General features: G+C 39.6%; 1 protein-coding gene across 1 annotated transcript in view; it reads right to left on the bottom strand.

Moving 5' to 3' along the window:
* Positions 1 to 15,005: 15,005 nt before the first annotated feature.
* The window catches only part of CCDC83 (coiled-coil domain containing 83), a 46,696-nt gene continuing 41,094 nt past the window's right edge, over positions 15,006 to 20,607 (bottom strand). Inside the window, exons 9-11 of the mRNA XM_046014213.1 lie at positions 18,782 to 18,855; positions 18,095 to 18,303; positions 15,006 to 15,168 (exon numbers count right to left, since the gene is read on the bottom strand). Of these exons, the coding sequence (XP_045870169.1) occupies positions 15,007 to 15,168; positions 18,095 to 18,303; positions 18,782 to 18,855 (445 nt within the window). The 3' untranslated portion in view covers position 15,006. The remainder of the gene's footprint in view (positions 15,169 to 18,094; positions 18,304 to 18,781; positions 18,856 to 20,607) is intronic.

Here is a 20,607-nt window from a genome sequence, read left to right as displayed (position 1 = left end):
GTCTACGGCTTGTTCCTTTTATAATTACTTTATTATGGTTGTTGTTGTTGAGATCTGTGGCTTGTTCCTTTTATAATTACTTTTATTATTGTTGTTGTCTTTGTTATTGTTACTTGTGTGTTTGTGAAGGTGCTTCAGAAATATTTTCATCCTATTGAAACAACTTTGGAACTTGTTGGATAGGTGTTACCCACATTTTACCGATTGGAATCAGGAACTGGGAAAGCAACTTGCTCAGGTTGATAAGCTAATAGACAAAGGAGTCAGGTCTTTGGTTTCATGACCTACTGTCCTTTTTATGATCTGCTGTTTATAAACCAAAAAGGGAATTTTGTCCCTCTGTGGTCTTCTTCCGTGAAGCACATTTTCTGCTTCTTGCTCTGATGCCCATACATCATGGGCAAGGAGAAATACAAAACACATGATCATACAACTTTAATCACAGTGTAACAAATGAGGTACATTAGCTGTTGAATGCTTAACTGTATTAGGTTATAAACCTGTACATACCCACACCATCTTAGTACCCAGCTACCAAGCTGGCGGTGGCTACAGAGGAGGTAAGATTATTAGCTGCAGAGGTATACTCATCACAGATCATTTTCAAAATTAGTTTAGTTTTGGCCTAACATTGTCATTTAAAATTTTCTTAAAGATAGCCTTTTCTTTCTTTCTTTCTTTCTTCCTTTTTTTTTTTTTTTAATTTTTTTTTTTAAGATAGCCTTTTCTTAACCAGTGATTATGAGAGTCCATATTTAGGAAGAGGCCTTATGTTAGACTAGGAAATTTTTCTCCACAAATAAAACATGAGCCCTTTATGGGATAAGTTTCTCCTTGAGCTAAAACAATTTCAAGTCTCTTCTCTTGTTCTTTATCATCAACAAACATGTTTCCAAATTCTGAGAATTCAGAGTGCTGATACAAATGCTTATTTAACACTTAGTGGAGAGAAAAACTCTACATTCAGGATGAGTGTGGCCCCCGTGTATTTGACAGTGGCTGGGTCACAGAGTATATGGAGAATTCACAGCTTCCATCAGTGGCTACTGCAGATAGCTTAGTTCCTTTTTCAGCCATATTAGCTACTTTCCATGGATCTGACTGGCCTGGAATTCTGCTATCTAAATAGGCTCTGAATGGAAAGGCTGCAGTATCATCTTCCATTTTGGTGTGTCACCAATCAGAAATGTTTTCTAGGGTTGCCTAGGTGGTTCAGTCAGTTAAGCGACTTCGGCTCAGGGTCATGATCCCAGGGTCCTGGGATCCATTCCCATGTCAGGCTCCCTGCTCAGTGGAGAGCCTGCTTCTCTCTCTCCCTCACCACTCCCCCTGCTTGTGCTGTCTCACTATCTTCTCTGTCAAATAAATAAATAAAATCTTTTAATTCTAAGTCCCTAGCTAGTATTTTTATATAATTTAATGGCCATCTCAAAAGGCATAAAACAAAATCTGCACTTCTCTGATCATTTTTGTCCTGAAGTAGCATAGGAACTGAAAAGCTTTTTGTTTCTGTGTAATTATGTTTTAAAGGAGACTCAAAGGGCCAGGAAGAGGCAAGTAGAGGGACGGCAATAGGAGGGGAAAGATACCTGATAAGTCCAGCAAGGATGGCTGTGCCCATTGTGTGGTATTCAAAACATCTATTGTTAGGAGCGACTCTTTGATAACTACTGATAACAGAACTTAATTTATGGGGGACAGAATTTATATCACCTGTGGGTCCAAGGTGGAAGTGAAAGAATGATAGTTTACTTCATCTTATAAAGGTTAAACTGGGGTCATGCTGGCCTTAAAGAGATATGAATACAATATGATAATATGAAATGATAGAAAACACATAAAAGTCTGTCCCCTCTTCCTGACACAGAGCTAAAACCGCACTAGGAGCATCTTTTGTTTTAGTTGGTCTTTGACCCCAGTTCCTGACAAAAAATTACTCATTCCTTGGAATTTCCTGTCTTTTGTTTGAATGAGGCAGCTCTTGGTGGGCTCCTGGATAGCTTCAGGACGAGGACTGGTCATCTGAGAAGCTCGCCCTTCAGCCCAACCACATCCTTCAGGATAGAGGGAGTGGAGACAGAGATAATGATGGAACATGCCTATGGAGGGACGAAGCCTCCGTAAAAATCCCAATATTAAGGGATCTGGAGAGCTTCCAGGTTGGTGAAAAAATTCACTTGCCAGGAGGGTGGGGCATCCCACATTCACTGGGACAGAAGCTCCTGCACTTGGTATTCTCAGACTTAGGGATCTCTATCTGGCTGTTGTCTGTATGCTTTATCATATCCTTTATAACACTGACAAGCACTTGGTATTTACCTGACTTCTGTGAGCCATTCAAGTAAATCATCAAACCCCCCCAGGTGCCCCACTTATAGGTAGTCAGAAGTGCAGGTGACAATCTGGACTTGAAGTTGGGATCTGGGGCATTGGGGAAATGTGGGTTATCTTGAAGGACTGAGTCCTTAACCTCTGGGGTCTGCACCAACTCTAGTTAGTGTGAAAGTTGAATTCTAGGGCACCCAGATGGTGTCCTACAGTTATTTGGTGTGGACATGTCTGGTGTCAAAAAGTATTAGTATGAGATTAAAGGAGAAACAAGCGTTTTTCTCATGTGTTTAATCTTAATAACTGAGGTGAGTTCGTGTGATGGAGATGGCATTTCAAAAGAGTAAAGATAAAGAGATGGACCGTTTAATAAGTGGTTTTAACTGGCGCCATAAAGCTGGTGAAGGGTGACAGAATTCCCTCCAATATATACCAGTATAAATTCCAAATGACTTAAAGGGTGTAAATGTAAGAAATTAGATGAAAATATAGGTGACTATCTCAGATATCAAAAGGGAAGGGATATGATAAAAACAGTTCATCAGAGAACTGATTTAGATAAATGAAAAAAGTGAATAAAATCTAGTAATAACTAGAAGATTCAGTGGGAACAATAGAGCTTTCCAAGTGTAAGGACATTCTCAATGCTTTTGTATGTATTTGCTCATTTAATCAAGTCTATGGAGAAGGTACATTTGCTATGTCTGTTTTTTTTTTTTAAACATTTTATTTATTTGACAGATCACAAGTAGTCAGAGAGGCAGGCAGAGAGAGAGAGGAAGAAGCAGGCTCCCTGTGGGGCAGAGAGCCCGATGTGGGGCTCGATTCCAGAACCCTGGAATCATGACCTGAGCCGAAGGCAGAGGCTTTAACCCACTGAGCCACCCAGGCGCCCCTGCTGTGTCTCTTTTATAGATGAGGAAACTAAAGCCTGGAGTACTTCACTTACTGTGTGATCTTTATCAACTAGGTGAACTGCAATCCTGAGCATTTCTTCTGGCTATAGTCTGCGCATAACCACTTAGCTGTATGCTGGTGTAGGAGGATGCCATTTTGCTGTGTGTGTGTGTTTGTGTGTGTATATATATGAGTGTGTGTGTATATACACACACATTAAAAACAGCACAGGTAGGAGTGCATGGGGTTTGATTGCTAATTGAAAGCTGAGGTGACTATAACCTACAGCTTTTTTGGATGGAAGTTAGCTAGAGTTGTCAGAAGTCTTGAGACTTTCTACCCCTGATCCTATAATTACACTTTTGGGAAATTTACCTAGGGAAATAACCTGGGGATGGGGTCTTGGCTAGGAAACTTGCCTTGAATTGTATAGCACATAAATTTAAAATCAGGAATTGCCCATATCGAAGAATAGGAAATCAGGTTAGTAGGATGCCATACCTAGAGACCATCTGTGAAACCAAACAACAACCTTCCTTGTTCTTGTGGATCAGTTTACAACAGCAGACAGTAGACAACTGGAGACTCAGTGCAGATCTTCATTGCTATCATTCCAGATTAAAGCCAGTCTACACTACCAGGCTCTGCCAATTCCCAGGCCAACCAAAAGTAGGAAGAGCTGTTTTCTCCCTTGCAAGGGTTTGGCTGCTGGTAATGAGGTGGAGAAAGAGGGAGTTTTCCACTGATAACAGAAGGAATACTGGTCCAAGGTGCATAAGAGAACAAAATTTTCTACCAGTCACCCAACAGAGAAGAGGGCTTTACATTCATCATGAGTTTTACTGTTCTAGAAGATTTAGGAGGTAAGTGGAACTCCAGTTTCCTTGTCCTGTGTTAAGGGAAACTAGAGGACCCACAAGGTGTTTTTAGTTTCACATTTATCAAGCAGCTTCTCAGATACAGTTTCTTGATTGCAAGCCTTAACATACATGTTTCACAAAGTTTCCACACATGGTAATTTTCTCCCCAGATGGCAGTTCCCTGTGAAGGGCATGGGGGATCCGTGTGTCTGGCTGCAGCCCTCCCCTGCAATCCTTGAGTGTACCTGTGTGGCTCAGTGCTCACCGTGCAGTCAGGGTCTAGAACAATTCCAACCTTTCTCACACCTCCATTCTTGAAACTTCTGCTCAGATATTTTCTCAATAGAATTCTGGAGTTTCCTGCCCCTTTGTCTCTGTATTTTTCCCCGATTTTGCCTATTTGAGTACTCTCCTGGTAGGGAAAACTAGCACCTCTGTTCATTTTTAGGGGCATTGTGAATTGGACAGCCTTTTCAGAAAGTCATGAAAATGCTTTATACTTTGTAATTCCACTTCTGGAAATCTGAAGAAATTAATCCGAAGTGTGGAAAATAGTTTTTGTGATAAAATACCAATCCCAAATGATTGAGATGACAAAAGTTAACAACCGTGAAGTAAGGGGAAGTTCAATGATGAGTCCCAGAGATGATCTCCATTCCTAAGGGATAGTGAAGAGTTAATGGAGACCAGGAAAAGAACAGAGCTGGAGATTAACTGTTTTCAAAAAGACAGGAGATAACATGCTGGTGAGGATGTGGAGAAGGAGGGAACTCTGTGTGCTGTTGTTGGGAATGTATACTAGTACAGTCACTATGGAAAACAGAATGGAGTTTCCTCAGGAAATTAAAACTTGTCCTTGGATCCAGCAACCCCACTTCTGGGTATGTGTCTGCAGGTAACAAAGCCATTATCTTGAAGTAATACCTTGCTCTCTGATGTGCACTACAGCCAAGGAATGGAAGCAGCCTAAGTGTCCATCAACAGGTGAATTGATTGAATTTATAGCTATATATACACAGGGGACTATTACTTATTCTTAAAAATTAAATTCTGTCATTGATGACAACAGGGATGCTAAGTGAAATAAGACAGATGAAAACAATACCGCATGGTCTCACATGTGGATTCTACAAAGGAAAAAGTCAAAATAATAGAAATAATAGGAAAATAATAGAAACTGGAAAATTGGTTGATGGAGGAAATGAGCGATTAGTGAAAAAGGGCAAAGTTTAAATTAGAAGAAGATAAGCTATGAGGATCTAATGTATAACATGGTGACTGTAGTTGATAACACTGTCTCATATAATCAAAATTTGCTAAGAGAATAGGACTTCAGTGTTCTTCCCTGCTGCCCTCAAAAAGGTAGATAAACAGGTGATGGATGTGTGTATAACTCACTGGGGGGAATCCCTTCACAAAGATTAAATATAACAAATCACATCCTATACTTTAGTTTTAAATTCTGCCAGTTATATCTCAAAGATGAAAGAGAAGAATGCACTAGTAACGTTAATTCCTTAGAGGAGAAGTTATGATGTTAAAAAAAGAGTGACAATGAGCTAAGCAGCAAAATCTGCAGGAGGGTAATGCTGAGTGTTTAGAACTGGAGATGAGACCAGGTAAGTAAGGAAAGGACACAGGAGAGCCTGGGATAGGAACATACACAGAGGGCAATATGCATGAGGCTTGTCTTTGAAGACATTCTTCCCTTCTGAGCGCATTTCCATCGCTGAGTGAAGCCCCTGCTGCTTGATGACACAGAGCAGCACGGTGGGAGCAGTGTGGACCCTGCAGCCATGCTGTAGGTCGAAACCCAAGTTTGGACAACTTACATACTCTGCTTGTGCCTCAGCGTCCATCTGTAAAGTGGCATCACGATGCCTACCTCATAGGACTGTTGTAATTAACGAATTAATAAACAGAGGCATTTAGAACATCCTGGCACGTGATAAAGTTTCAGTACGCTAAACTGGGATACAGAATAGCTTGTGGTCAAGAACCTAGACCTTTTAAGGGTAAAAATCTGCGTTTCTAAATCCTGACTCCGTCCCTTACTAGCTGGGGGACTTTGGGAAATTTACTAAATATCCCTCTGCCTGTTTCTTGTTGGTAAAGTGAAAATAGCTGTAGACACAGGATTATAGATTATAGGGTTATAGAAGGATGGACTAGGTTAATGTATGGAAAGTGCATATAATAAGCACAGTTAAGTGTTAGCTTTTGTTAGTATTACTAAAGAGGCTTCTAAAATGTCAGTCTTTGGAATTGTGCCCCCTGCCCTGTGTGCATTGTGCTGATGTCAGCCCAGTGCTCTGCTGGAGGTTGCAGGACTTGATTCCAAAGCAAAACCCTGAACCTCTATCTCCGCGCGTCCTCACATAAGCAGGAGTCCTTGGTCCTAAGGGCTGCAGTAACTGTAGAGTCTGGGGTGACACATTTTTTAAAACAGCCGGCCCCACTCATTTAAGCATACTTAAGTCAGCAACTTGGATGTCCTCAGATAAAGCAGAATACTTCCTAAGGTCATTTGAGTACCTCCTCCCCTCCCACCCCACCACCACTTCTTTTTTCTTTTTAACAGCGAATAAATACACCGAAGTTTTGCTTAGTGTCTTAGAGACTTCATTTTCCTATTGGAAACATTGACTTCTTGTGAGGTAAATATTCATGTTTGTCCCTGTATTAGGATTAGATTTGGCTTGCATATCACAGAAAATTCACACAGTGATTCAAACGAGACAGGTTTATTTTCTCTCTCCCATACAAGTCTGAGTTGGCATCGCAGCTTTGCTCACATGACTTGTAGGTGCCCAGTTTCAGGTCTATGTAGGTGTCTTGCTGCTTCATGGTCCTTCAGGTGCTCCTTGCGTCTCCGAATCTGCTGGAGCAGGATGGAGAGTGTGGGGAGGAAGGAAAGGAGGACATGATCCAGAAAGTGTGTTCAGTTTCTCATGTTCCCTTGGCTAGAACTTTGTTGTGTGGCTGCAGGGTAAGGTGGGAAGTAGTCTTTAACTTCGGTGATCATGTACTGAGCTAAAATGGCTGCATCAATGCATTATTGTAGTGGAAGGGAACGAGATTTGAAGGCATACTATCAGGCACTGTCACAGTCACAATTTTCTGTCAAAAGAATTGCTAACTTCCTGAGCCTTTTTCTGATCAATGACTTTAAAACCTTCCCATCACATGTTGTGAGTTGAGATCTGAGATACACTAAAAGAAGTATTAGAGCTTAGAATGGAAATATTTCACAGAAACTGAATACAGGAAACGTCAAACACTTAAAAATGAAAAAGAAGCAAATCCAAACTGCTAGTGCTCAGTATAAATGTGCACCTTCCCACCAGATTTTAGGCCCAGCAGTAGTCCACGTTGACGGTTTTACATAAATAGCACAAAAGTCATGGAAATCACTTTTTAGGTGGTAGGAGAAAAGAACTGATGCAAAGATGAACTCTAACAGTCACAGGATGTCAAAGTTCTGAAGCGAATCTCAAAATCTCAAAATGAGGCCAGGGCACGCCATCCCTCTGATCTGGTGTCTGGGGGCTTTAAGGTAAAAATGCTTCGCTGACCTCTGTTAGTCATGCAGAGGGGGAGTTCAGCATAGTTCATTTTCATTCCTCTTAGGAGGGAAATGTTGCAAGGCCTAGCATATTTTTATAGCTGAGACTATACAAAAAGATGGCCCGAACCCAAGAAGGCAAGAGGTCAGTAAGTAAGTTGAGCACCCAGTTTGAGGAAGGAAATGCTGACAAAATTTTTTTCCCAAGAATCTGTGAGGACATCTGAATCTGCAGTCCCTTTCAAACTCATTCACTCTGCCAGAAACCTAAAAACATTTCTACGTGAAGAATCTTTAAAAGCATCTTGAAGATTTTTAGCACTTACTCAGATCATAAGAACAGAATGATTGAAAACATAACCAACTGAAAGAGTCATAGTCAAAAAAAAGAAAAGGCAGCCTGTCTGAGAACTTCAGCCTCGTAAAGTCACAGGAATCGGAAATGGAAATACTTAATCTAGTTAAAGTCACTAATATTTAGAAAGCCTCTGTTGCTTGAGGGCACATTTCCTTGCATCTAGTGCAAAAGCCAGTTTTATTCCAAAAAAAATACAGAGAACTGTTGTGTTGAGCTCTAGTAAAACAAGGAAGGATCAAGCAGGCCTTTAACAAACAGCCCTTTATTGCCACAAAAATCCCCTGGTCTCTCCGTTCCCTGAATTGCACTAGTGTCTGGCTATAGGACTCAAAAAGAACCAAAAATGTTACCGCTGACCCATGGTGCCCAGCCTGCCTCCCCCACACTCGTAAGAATTTTGGAAGTGGGTTTACTACTGGTCCCTACTGCCTGATGTGGATCAGTAGATCCTGGGTAAGGCCCCTTGGAGCCCTCATGCCAGGCAGCAGCTGAGTGCCTTTCCCCCAGCCAGCCCAGGACAGAAAACCCCTTCATGCAGCCGTCCTCAGACACTGGTCAGCGCCTCGCAGCATGTGACAGATGGGACCCAGGCATGTTCTATCCCTCCAATGGAATGCACTGCAGAGACACCCAGACACCCTGGTCCTTACTGCCAGAGACTCCTGTCAATTACCGGTCATTATTTCAATGGCCTATATTGCATGTCTAGTATGTACAGGTTATATGTCCTCTTTGAAAAATTTTTTTTAAATTTTTTTAAAGATTTATTAGAGAATGCACGAATGGGGGGTGGGGCAGAGGGCAAAGGTAGAGGAAGAAGCAGGCTCCCCGCCAAGCAAGGAGCCCAACATGGGACTCAATCCCAGAATCCTGGAATCATGGCCTGAGCCAAAGGCAGATACTTAAACAACTGAGCCATCCAGGCACCCACATGTCCTCTTTTTCATCCTTAAAGAAATCCTGCAAGATGAGAATTAGGTCCTTGTAATACAGAAGCAGAAACCAGGGTTAACAGAGGTCAAGTGACTGCCCAAGATTCAAGGTAGCCAGCCTGACTCCACAAAATGTGTTTTCCCATACTCTACCTTATCTCTTTACATCTCCTTAATTTCTTCAAATGTATCTAATTCCTGGCCCAAAATAAGCAATTTCCTTTCCTGAGGCTAAAGCTGCTGACACTCAGTCTGTACCCTTCCACCCCCAAAATCTTGAAAGGCAACATATAAAACTCACATGCTTGGTTATTCTGAAAACTGAAACCACTACATAAAATCCTTCTAAACTCATCTTAAATTTCTTTTCCAAACTTATTGCTAAGAATGCTAAAAATAGAATGTTGCAAGTTAAATACAACCACCCACCACACCTAGAACATGTGTAGGTGTCCTGCCTTCTCCTCTTTGCTGCTGGTATGAAGAGCGACCAGGCTCTTACTGGACCTTAAGCATCTTGAAGAAAGGGGCAATTTCATTTTGCCTCCCTAATGCCTTACACACACTGCCTGGCTGGCAGGACTTGTTTGATCAACAATTCGAGTGAGTGGCACTAATAGGAGGTTCACAGTGGTACAGGGGTTTGTTGAGATTTGCTTTGTAATGTCATCTCACAAAGATACAACCCGACACTGTTTAGAATTTGGGTTGTTGGGGCGCCTGGGTGGCTCAGTAGGTTAAAGCCTCTGCCTTCAGCTCAGTTCATGATCCCAGGGTCCTGGGATCGAGCCCCGCATTGGGCTTTCTGCTCAGCAGGGGAGCCTGCTTACCCCTCTCTCTCTGCCTGCCTCTCTGCCTGCTTGTGCTCTCTGTCGGTCAAATAAATAAATAAAATCTTTAAAAAAAAAAAAAAAAAGAATTTGGGTTGTTAAAAAAATTTTTTTTTTTTTTTAAGAGATGGTACCATTCTGCAATTTCGAAACACAGGAAATTATATTAACAGAAGGAAAGAACGTTCTTCCCTTTCCTTTTCCAAAGGATGCTTTTTCTACTCTGACATCTTCTTGGCAGCAAACAAGACTTTTAGCTATTTGATATTTTCTTCCAATTCAAATTCACATTGTGAAGTGAAAAACTGACACGACTAACAAGTTAATGCTGGAATCCTACCATGTTATGCCTGGCTTGTTTTCATAATCTCGTGGTCTGAACTTCCCAAGAGTGAGAGAAAAACAATGTCAGTTTCTGCTGACCTACTGAAACCAGTGGGCTGTCACATAGCCTCTGTTTTGTTGGTTTACTGGAAGCTTTTTGATTTGTCCCAGTGGAAAGGCAGTAAGTTATTTTTTCCTATCTGAGAAAAGTAAAGATAAACCTTATCTATAAAAAGTTTACCTTTCTTTCTTAAAAAGAAAATTGGCAAATCCACTTCATATTGTTACTAACTTTTCCAAGGACATTTCTGTTTCTATTGACCTCTGAAAGACCACTCTAACAAAATCTTCTGTCCTCTTATCAGTAAACACCATCACTGCCATTCACACTGCAGGACATAAGCATCGCCTTTCCACACTGTCACTTTATGGAATGGACTGGAAGATAGATATTCAAGGGACATTTTGGGGGGTAACTTTTTAAAATATAAAATATATCAGTCAAGTATACAAATCTTTAAGTGTCCTACTTAATGTTTATAAAGTGAAACATCCATGTTAACTGCCACTCCGATCAAGATTACCAGAAAACTCCTTCATGTACCATCCTAGTCATTCCCACTATTCTGACTTCCGTCATTAAGGTTAGTATGCCTGTCCTGTTTTGTGTAAATGGAAGCACATCATATGTGCTCTTTTGTGTCTTCTCTCTTTTCTTCCATCTTATGTATATAAGATTGAGCTATGTAGCTATATTTGGCACTAGGTTATTCTTTTTCATTGCTGTATAGTGTTCTACCATGTGGCCCTCCCTCCCTCCCTCTCTGTCCCCCCTCTTTTTCTATTTGTGCGCACGTGCACGTGTGTGTGTGTGTGTGTGTGTGTGTGTGTGTGTGTGTGTATGTATACATTTTTACATTCTATTTATACATTCTACTACTGACAGTCATTAGTGTTGTTTCAGATTTTGGCTACTATCAGTAACGCAACTAGGAATATTGTTATTGTGCCTTCTGGTAAACATAAACACTCATTTTTGTTCTGTATTAAAACAAGAATGGAATTGCTGGATCATGACATATATATATATGTTCAGGTTTAATAGATACTGCCAAACATATTCCAAAGTCTTTATGCCAAGTTATGATCCCAACTATTACAGAAGAGTTCAAGTTGCTCTATATCTTTGTCAATATTTGTGCTGTTTTTAACTCTTAACTTTAGTTATTTTGATGCATGTATATCAATCTTCTTTTTATGCTTAGCAGTCATTAGGATATACTCTTTTGTGAAGTGCCTATTCATATCTTTTGCTCATTTCCCCCTAAATGGTTGTCTTTTTTCCTATTGATTTGTAAAAGTTCTTTATATATTTTAGATGTTTTTTTTGTTCGCTATATGTATACAAAATATATTCTCCGAGGATGTGGCTTGCCTTTTGACTTTTAATAGTATCTTTCAATGAAAAGACACTATAATTTTCATGAAATTCAATTTATCAGTTTATGATTAGTGATTTTTATAGCATTTTCCCCCCCAAGGAGTAGGTGACACAAGGAGCAGTAGACTTGGAGAAGGGGGCATGTGGACCACCACAGCTGAATCCACGTTTACACACCAACCAGATATAGATGTCAATTCAAGCATAGACTTTGAGGATCTATTGAGTATGGAAAGGGGAACACGAAGACATTGTTATATTTCCTACTTGAAGCATATTGTTTTACCTTCCATATTTAGGTCTCTGATCCACTTGGAATTGATTTTTGTGTATGGTATGATATAGGTTCGAGGTTCATTTTTCCCATATGCAGTTGACTCAGCATTTTTTAATTGGGGAAAAAAAAAACAAAACAGAACTCCCCTGCTTCCAAATTATAATGGCATGTTCATCAGAAGTCAAATGATTTCGTGGCTTGGTTTCTGGACTCTTCATTCTGTTCCGTTGGACTTTTTAACCTTGGGTCAAAAACCACACTATCTTAAATATTTAAAGTCTTGCGATTTGGTAATAAGTTCTTCAATTCTGTTGTTTTTCTTCAAGATTGTTTTGGCTGTTATAGGTCTTTTGCTTAGGTTATAGATTTCCATAATAATGTTAGATTATTAATTCCTATAAACAAAAACCTGCTGGAATTTTTTCTTGAGATTATACTGAATCTACGTATATAGGAAGAACTCACATCTTAACTCTTTTGATGATGGTGTATGTCTCTATTCCCCATTTATTTAAATCTTCTCTAATTTCTCTCAACAGTGTTTTATAGTCTTCAACATAGGAGTCTTGCTCATATTTCATTGGATGTTTTTCTTGATTGTGATGTTTTTATTTAATTTATTTATTTTATTAAATGATTTAAATTTTTCCCAATTGTTTGCTGGTAGTACAAAGAAATACAATGGATCTTTGTTGACCTCTACCCTGTAACTTTGTTAAATTCACTTATAAATTCTATTAGTTTGTAGATTACTTTGAATTATCTACATACAGAAACTTGACATCTGTAAGTAGTAGAGTTTGCTTCTTCCTTTCTTTTTTTATAAGTTTTTTTTTTTTTTTAAGATTTTATTTATTTATTTGACAGGCAGAGATCACAAGAAGGCGGAGAGGCAGGAAGAGAGAGAGAGGAGGAAGCAGGCTCCCTGGGATCACAACCTGAGCCGAAGGCAGAGGTTTTAACCCACTGAGCCACCCAGGCGCCCCTGCTTCTTCCTTTCTAATCTCTATGCTTTTCTTTTTCTTGCCTTTATTGAACTGGCTACAACCTCAAGTTACATTAAATACTGTTGAATATCAGTATGATAGTGAGCATATGTTTCTTGTTCCTGACCTCAATAGGAAAAGGTTAATATTTCACTACTAGGCACAGTGTTAACTATAGTTTTTTAAAGATATTTCTTGTTTGCTGAGAGCTTTACCATACTATTATGAATTTTTATCATAGTATTGAATTTTATAAAATGCTGCACCTATTGAGATGATCGTATGAGTTACCTATGTTCCATTTATTATACCCTTTATTTTTAAATTTTGAGATATAAATTCACATGCAATTATAATGGGCATTAAAGAGAGCACATGATATGATGAGCACTGGGTTTTATTTGCAACTAATGAATCGTTGAACACTGCATCTGAAACCAATGATGTACATGTTAGCTAATTGAATTTAAATTAAAAAAAGATATGAACAGATAGCATGTACTCTTTATCCAATTTCCCTCAACAGTATAATTTTTCAGAATTATAGTATAATATCACAGGCAGGATATTGACACTGATTTAATCCACTGGTTCTGTTTGTGTTTCCACTCTGATTTCTGAATGTTAAACCAACCCTATTCTTTATTCGTGAAACATGTATAACTGGATTCAATAACCTAATATTTTGTGGGGATTTTACATCTGTATTCACGAGAGATATTGGCCTGTTATTCTCTTTTCTTGTAATGACTTACCAGGTTTTGGTGTTAGGATTATATGGGGCTCATTGATTTGGAAGTGTTTCTTTTTTCTCTGTTCTCTGAGTTTGTGTATATTTGCTACTCTATCTTTTTGAAATCCTTGGAGAAATTTACCAGTAAAGCAAGCCATCTTGGTTTGAAATCTTCCTCATGGGAAAATTTTAAGTACGTATTAGATCTTTTTTTATAGATTGGGGACGATTCAGAATTTGTTTTTCCTCCTGAAAGAAATGTTTTTCAAGAAATATTTCCATTTCATCAAAGTTGTCAACTTTATTGACAAAGTTTTTTCCTTTAATTTCCTTTTATGATATTTTTCATAATGTCAGTAAAATCTGTAGTGGTACTTCCTTTTTCATTTGTTTTTTGTTTTCTTTCTTGATTAGTCTTACTAGGAGTTATCAGCTTTACTAGAAGTTATCAACCATTCAAACTGGCTTTTGGCTTGTTGATTTTCTCCTTGTCTTTGGCCTTGTATTTAAAAGATATTCCTTGTAGACAGCATTATAAGTAAATGTAGCTTTAAAATGGAAAGTTGATGTCAAATTCAGGCACAGTTATAGTCCTTAGCTTGTGGCACTCACAAGAGGGAAGTGGTAATGGTCTTGAACTGGGACTCAGCAGTTTAGACTTGTATTTTTTTTTCTAAGATTTATTAATTTATTTGCGACAGAGAGGGCTGGGGGTGCAAAGAGAGAGGGAGAAAGAATCACAAGCATATTCCCCACCAAGCCTGGAGCCCAGCCCGTGCTCCATGTGGGGCTTGATGTAAGGATGGACATGGCACTCCACACAGGACTCCACATGGGGCTTGATCATAGGACCGTGAAATTGTGACCTGAGCTGAAGTCATGAGTCTGCCGTTTCACCAACTGAATCACCAGGTGCCCCCAGCAGTTTAGACTTAACAGAAGTGAGAGGAAAAGGATCTCACTCTTGGTGGAATATTTTTATATACTAAATTACCACCCTCAAATTCATTTGTTTCTAAAGCGTTTTATATTTATTATAAATAGTGTTAAAGAAGAATAGGCTTGAATTGTGGCCTGGCTGTCTATCATGCAGCACTTGCAGAGGCAAAGCTGTGTAGTCAGTGCTATACAAGTCTCAGAATTTGTCTTAGAAAACTCCTAACTCAACTGTTTCTTATTGGAATGATAGATGAAGCAGCAGACTTTAAGTGGTAAGGAAACTCAGAAACCATCTTGGGCCCATTATCATTTTTCTGTATACTTGGATATGGAAATATAAAGTGTACTCTCATTTTTGTCATGCAGATAAATGAACAGCTGAATACTTGGAACTTGGATTTTAAATATCATGACCTTTAGAAATAACAACCGGTTTAAAAATGGACCACAGTGTAAATAAAATGGGCAAGTAATACACTTAAGTTCCCAATGAAAATTTATAAGGAAAAGTTATTTTTGCTTTGCAGTGTTAGGTCTTAGAGAAAAGACTTCATCATTTTATATGTGATGCGGCTTTCTGGGCTCCTGACATCTTCATAACATTTGACTGGAATTTCTTTCTCTTGAAAATGAATGGGCATTTTCTGGCTCTTCACACTCATGAGCTTCACTTGCAGGGGACCCAGGTTTACATAATCCTATGGTGAACAGACACAGAAGAGAATAGGAGAGGTTATCCAACAAGGTATCAGTCTTAATGGTTAAGTTTCTTTTATTATAGTTGGCCTTTATCTGACAGATTTCATTGCCCTCTTAACTACCTGAATAACATGTGAAATATGAGAGCCACTGTAAACAGAAAATCACTCAATCAGCTTGTATACCCAGTGGGGGATGGTATTCAAGAGCTCCCAAAGAGCAGGCAGCAAGCCAACAGGCTTGTCTTTCAGGGAGTTGGGTGGGGAGCACCAATTAGAGTGGGGAGATACATTCTCTCAAAGTCTTTAATTGGTAAAAGAAAGGTGTTGGCTATATGTAGCCCTCTGCTGGCCAGGATATAACCACAGCAGAGTTTTCTACATTATTCAAGAACAATGGGAAGGATCTGTAAACATCACTTTGACTATAAATATTCTTATTAAGCAAATGCTCCATGAATTTTTGACTTCTCAAAGGACCATTGGGTACTGAATAAGTAAAACTGACCGTATTCTATCAAACTAACTATAGTTTAAGATATCCGCAAATGGAATTAGGAATCTAATTTACGTGAAATTCCAGCCAACCCAATAGTGGGTTGAAACAGCTCAGGCCCTACCCAACATGCCTTCCTCTTAGAAGCCTCCTCAAGCCATAACTCTTTCTTTTGAATTCCTTCAACGTTTCAGCAAACCTTTCCTGAGTTCCCACTTTGTACCAGGCCCTGTACCAAGTGCTGAGGTGCAATGATAAGGTCACAGACTGACAGGTCAGGGAGACAGATGCAGGTGCTACATTCCTCATGTACATTGATTAGTGATTTTCTAATCTGTCTTCTAGCATGTAACAGTTTGAGGGGAGGGTCTTCCATATAGGCATCTTTGAAACTTCATTTCTGCCTATTCTCCCCATAAACTCCCAAACATCTAACAAGTACCTGGCATGTGTGGGGTTTTCAAGAAACATCTATTAGAATTTAGGAAAATCACTGAATGAAAAAAGGAAGGCAATATTTTATTCCTCAAAAATGCATATAGTTGTATTTATTTTATTTTAAAAATATGTAATTATAGAGCTACACTAAACATAAGATAGGAGAAAAACAAACTGACGGATGTCTCCAACATATTTCAGAGTCTGCTCAAGCTGTCACAACAAAATATCATAGAAGACTGCCTTACACAGCAGACATTTAGTTCTCACAGTCTGGAGACTGGAAAATTCAAGATCAGGGTGCTACATTGGATGAGTTCTGATAAGAGTTCTCTTTCTGGCATGCAGATGGCTGTCTTCTTGCTGTGTCCTTACAAGGCACATCCTCTTCTTATTAGTCACCTTCCTATCAAACTGGGGCTCCATTTTTTTTTAACCTCATTTAACTTTAATTACCTCCTAAAGACTCTATCTGTAGTGGGTGTGAGGGCTTCAACATATGAATATGGTGGGGGTGGGAATGGGGATCCAATTCAGTCTATAATGTACATAGTGCCATTTCCACCATCAAAAACCTCCATGGAAAGTAAGAAGGTCTTTCATTCAGCCAAATGGTATGTGATTTTGGAATTTTGTAAACAATTGTGCACTAGCCTGAGGTCATGATAACATACCAAGTGATATGATTTCAAAACCCCCATGGGGGTGTTTGAATGCCATAGAGACCAGAACTTTGGTCTTTGTCACTTGATGTTAGCAGGATTGAGGTGTATTCAGCTAAAATGGTTTGTGTTGATTTTTCAGTTTCTTCTGCTTTCATACAGCACTCATTCTCCTACCAGATTTTAAGTTCTAGGAGAATGTTTAAAGTTATTGGTAGTACCAAGAAGGAAAATGGCAGGGGATAGATATGGGAGTAACTGGAATGTACCAAAAAGGCTTTATTTATTTATTTTTTTTTAAAGATTTTATTTATTTATTTGACAGAGAGAGATCACAAGTAGGCAGAGAGGCAGGCAGAGAGAGAATGAGAGGGAAGCAGGCTCCTCGTGGAGCAGAGAGCCCGATGCGGGACTCGATCCCAGGACCCTGAGATCATGACCTGAGCCGAAGGCAGCGGCTTAAACCACTGAGCCACCCAGGCGCCCCCAAAAAGGCTTTAAAAGTAACAAGCTTTGATGCTCCAGTTTTCACCTAATATGGTATATGTGGCAGTCTATACTTTCCAAAGATGGCCATACCAATAGATATCCTGTCCCACATGCTGTTCTTCCTCTTTCCAGATGCAGGAGCTACATTCCCTCCCTTTGCATGGAACTTTGTAATTACATCAATGACTAGAATATGACAAAAGAGATGGTATATGATTTCCAAGTCATATAAAACATTGCAGTTTTCACCTTGGTCTCTGGCATTGCTTGTTCTCAGAGAAGGCAGACACGATAATAGAAATAATAAAGGCACCCCGTGGAGAGCCCATGTGAAGAATGGAGGCTCCTAGCTTAGCCAGCATTCACTTGCCAGCCATAGGAGTGAGCCACCCTGGAAGTGGATCCTCCTGCCCCAGTCAAGCCTTCAGATGACCTCATTGCCCCCGCTGACATAGGACTGCAACTGCCTGAGGGCCCAAGTACGAACTGTCCACTGGAGCCCTTCCCAAATTCCTAACCAACAGAAGCCATGAAAGAGAATAAATGACAATTGTTATAAGCTACTAAGCTTGGAGGTAATCTGTTATATAGCATTAGATAACTTACATGGTATACTAGGAATGAACCCCTGTTAATGAATATATGTAGCAAATTGCACAAGAGTAGAAGTGAAAATTCTATCTAGTGAGAGATGTGAATGGTGGGCCAACTTTACTAATAAGTTAGTTCAAATAGAATTTTTCAATATCCATGTTTTAGGTTAATTTTCTCAATAAAACGACATGTACTCAAAAGTACATGAGTACTCTTAGTACTCAAAAATTTTTTTCATGAATCTTACCTTGAAATCCTCCTCATCCTCATATAGTAAGTATTTAATATCAGAGGGCCCAAACTCTATACATGAGCTGTTTTCTTCATCTGTCTGCAGTTGCTTGGCATATCTGATACCATCCTCATGACTGAGATACAAAGCACTGTCCTCCGCTGATGAGCTCAGGAGGTCTCTACCTTTTACTTCTACAGGTTGCAATTTTGGGATGAATACAAAGAAATTGGTTATTTGGGGATCGAGAAAAATGAAAGTACAATATACACTTTCTCACACTTTTAATTTGAAAGATCTTTGAAAAATACAGAATCTATGTATTATGGTGAGAGTGAGTCCCATGTTCAGAATCTCTAAGTTGTAAGCCCTTCTGTTAGCTGATAGGTTTTGGTAATCATATGGCAACTTATGTGCATGCTGGTATTTTGGTTGGTTGACTAAACAGGAACCAAAAACCACACCAGTGTAGACAGCACCCCATCCCTCTCCACGAGTATTTAATGTAATTCTCTGAAACATAGTGACTTTAATTTGAAAACAGGACTAGAGAAAGCTGCAAGAAGAGAAATATGGAGAAGCTGGCATGTATTTATTCCCTGAATAGCTCTTGGGTATGAGGTATATATCTATAATAGATGCTCAATAAGTATTTGTTAATTTAAAAAAAACCCTATCACCATTACAATAAAACAATACCCCCATATATTTCTGGCAACTCCAAAGGCGCTTTAGGCGGAGCTTTCAGTCCAGCAGCTTGAGTAAGATATAGTTGCCTAAAAAGAACAAATGAGAAACACAGCTTGTCAGTCAACAAATATTACACCATCTGCTCACTGGTGTCTTTCTCTCTGGTAGTTGTTGGAGACACATAGATGAAAAATGAGACATAGTTTCTACCTTTGAGGTCCATGAGGCCAGTGGGGTGCAAAGAGGCATACAGTATTTTAGGGTGATACTCTCTACCCTGATGGGTGACTAGGGGAGTGTGACAAATGCTGTGGGACAGAAGCAACACCTGATGGAGCTTTAGGAGTCAGGAAGGTTTTCCAGGTGCAGACGGTACCTGAGCTGAGTCTTGAAGAACCAGGGGCTGTTTACCAGGGAAGAGCTTGGGGTGAGGAAGAGCATTGCATGATAAGGGAATAACACACTTCATGTCCTGGGAATGAAAGTGAGCACGACACCTGTTAGGGTGCTATTGTAGTAATCCAGGTGAGGGACAACTGGGGCTTGAACGGATGGTTTTAAAATGAAGAGAAAAAGAGAAAGACAGCAAGCAGCAGGAATCCCAGATGACGTGGAGGCTCCAGCTGTCACCGAGTGACAGGCTTCAGTCACACGGCAGGTGATGTGTACGTCCACCAACGCAGCTCTTTGTGCACATGGGTAAGGCTGTGCTCTGCTTTTCGGCACCCACTGAACTTTCAACCAGAGTATATGATGTCTTGAAAGCTCCCTATAGCTTTGCCTGAAGACAGTGTGAATCGGACTCTTGCAGATATTCAAACCACCCCCCATGCTTACCAGCTCAGCAATCAGAGTGAAGCCCCTAGATTATAGGTTGTCAATTATTTAAAGAACATGAGTAAAGTGTTATTCAAAATGCGTAAGTCTCCAGCAAATAGTATAGCTGCATACGGTATTTATGTTTGTAAAAGCTTTTTAAGGTTCAGCTCAGTAAAGGTCGCTTTCACATGTAGCTCTCGTCTGCAGGTAGACATGTCTGAGGTCTTAGAATTCTCTTTCCTGGTTTTCCCATTTTGAATCATTATGATCGTACTAAATGTCTTAAACTTCTTAAGTGTGGATTCTCTCATAACCATTAATTTGTTGTCACCTTTGTATCACCATAGTGCACCAACACTTGATAATATGGAAAATACTTAAAGAATGTTATTATATGAAGTTAGTGTTAGATTTGTAAGTATTGGTCCACTTAGCCTCAGTTCTGTGGTGCTGGGGTCCCTGGGCAGTCACTTGTGGTGGACATTCACCTCATCCCATGTGTCTAGCAGATACTATGACATTCTATGTGAGTTGTGAAGGAGGAAGTCTGGGGAGCATTGGATGGGAAAGGTAACTCTATTAGCTAAAATACCCCATTCTTGAGCCAAATAGGAAAACACTTTTTGTATGTCCTTTGGGCATAGTTTATGTGTATTTCTCACCCTCCTAGTATATTACAAGACTGAGTTGCCATAAAATACGCAATATGTATTATATTTCTTTGACTTGAAAAAGGCTTATAATAAAAGTTGCTGAATACACTCAAAAGTTATCCTGGAGAAGTAGTGGAACAGATAATTGAGGGTTAATACATTTCTGTTCCTTTATGCAGATCTTTCTAAAATTTCCTAAACACTTGCACCAAGGAATTTATAATCTAGCAAGGAAGCAGTCATTAAATAAGTAATCACGAGTGTGATAAATGCAGGTCATGAAGGAAAAGATTAGGGTGCCATGGAAGCATGTACCAGGGCTCCTAACCGGGTTCTCATACACATTGCCCATGCTTTCTTTTTGCT

This window comes from Meles meles, chromosome 8 (assembly GCF_922984935.1).
Source record: "Meles meles chromosome 8, mMelMel3.1 paternal haplotype, whole genome shotgun sequence".
Lineage (NCBI taxonomy): Eukaryota > Metazoa > Chordata > Mammalia > Carnivora > Mustelidae > Meles > Meles meles.
Note: the sequence above shows the minus strand (reverse complement) of the source record. Positions and strands in the feature narration are given on the sequence as shown.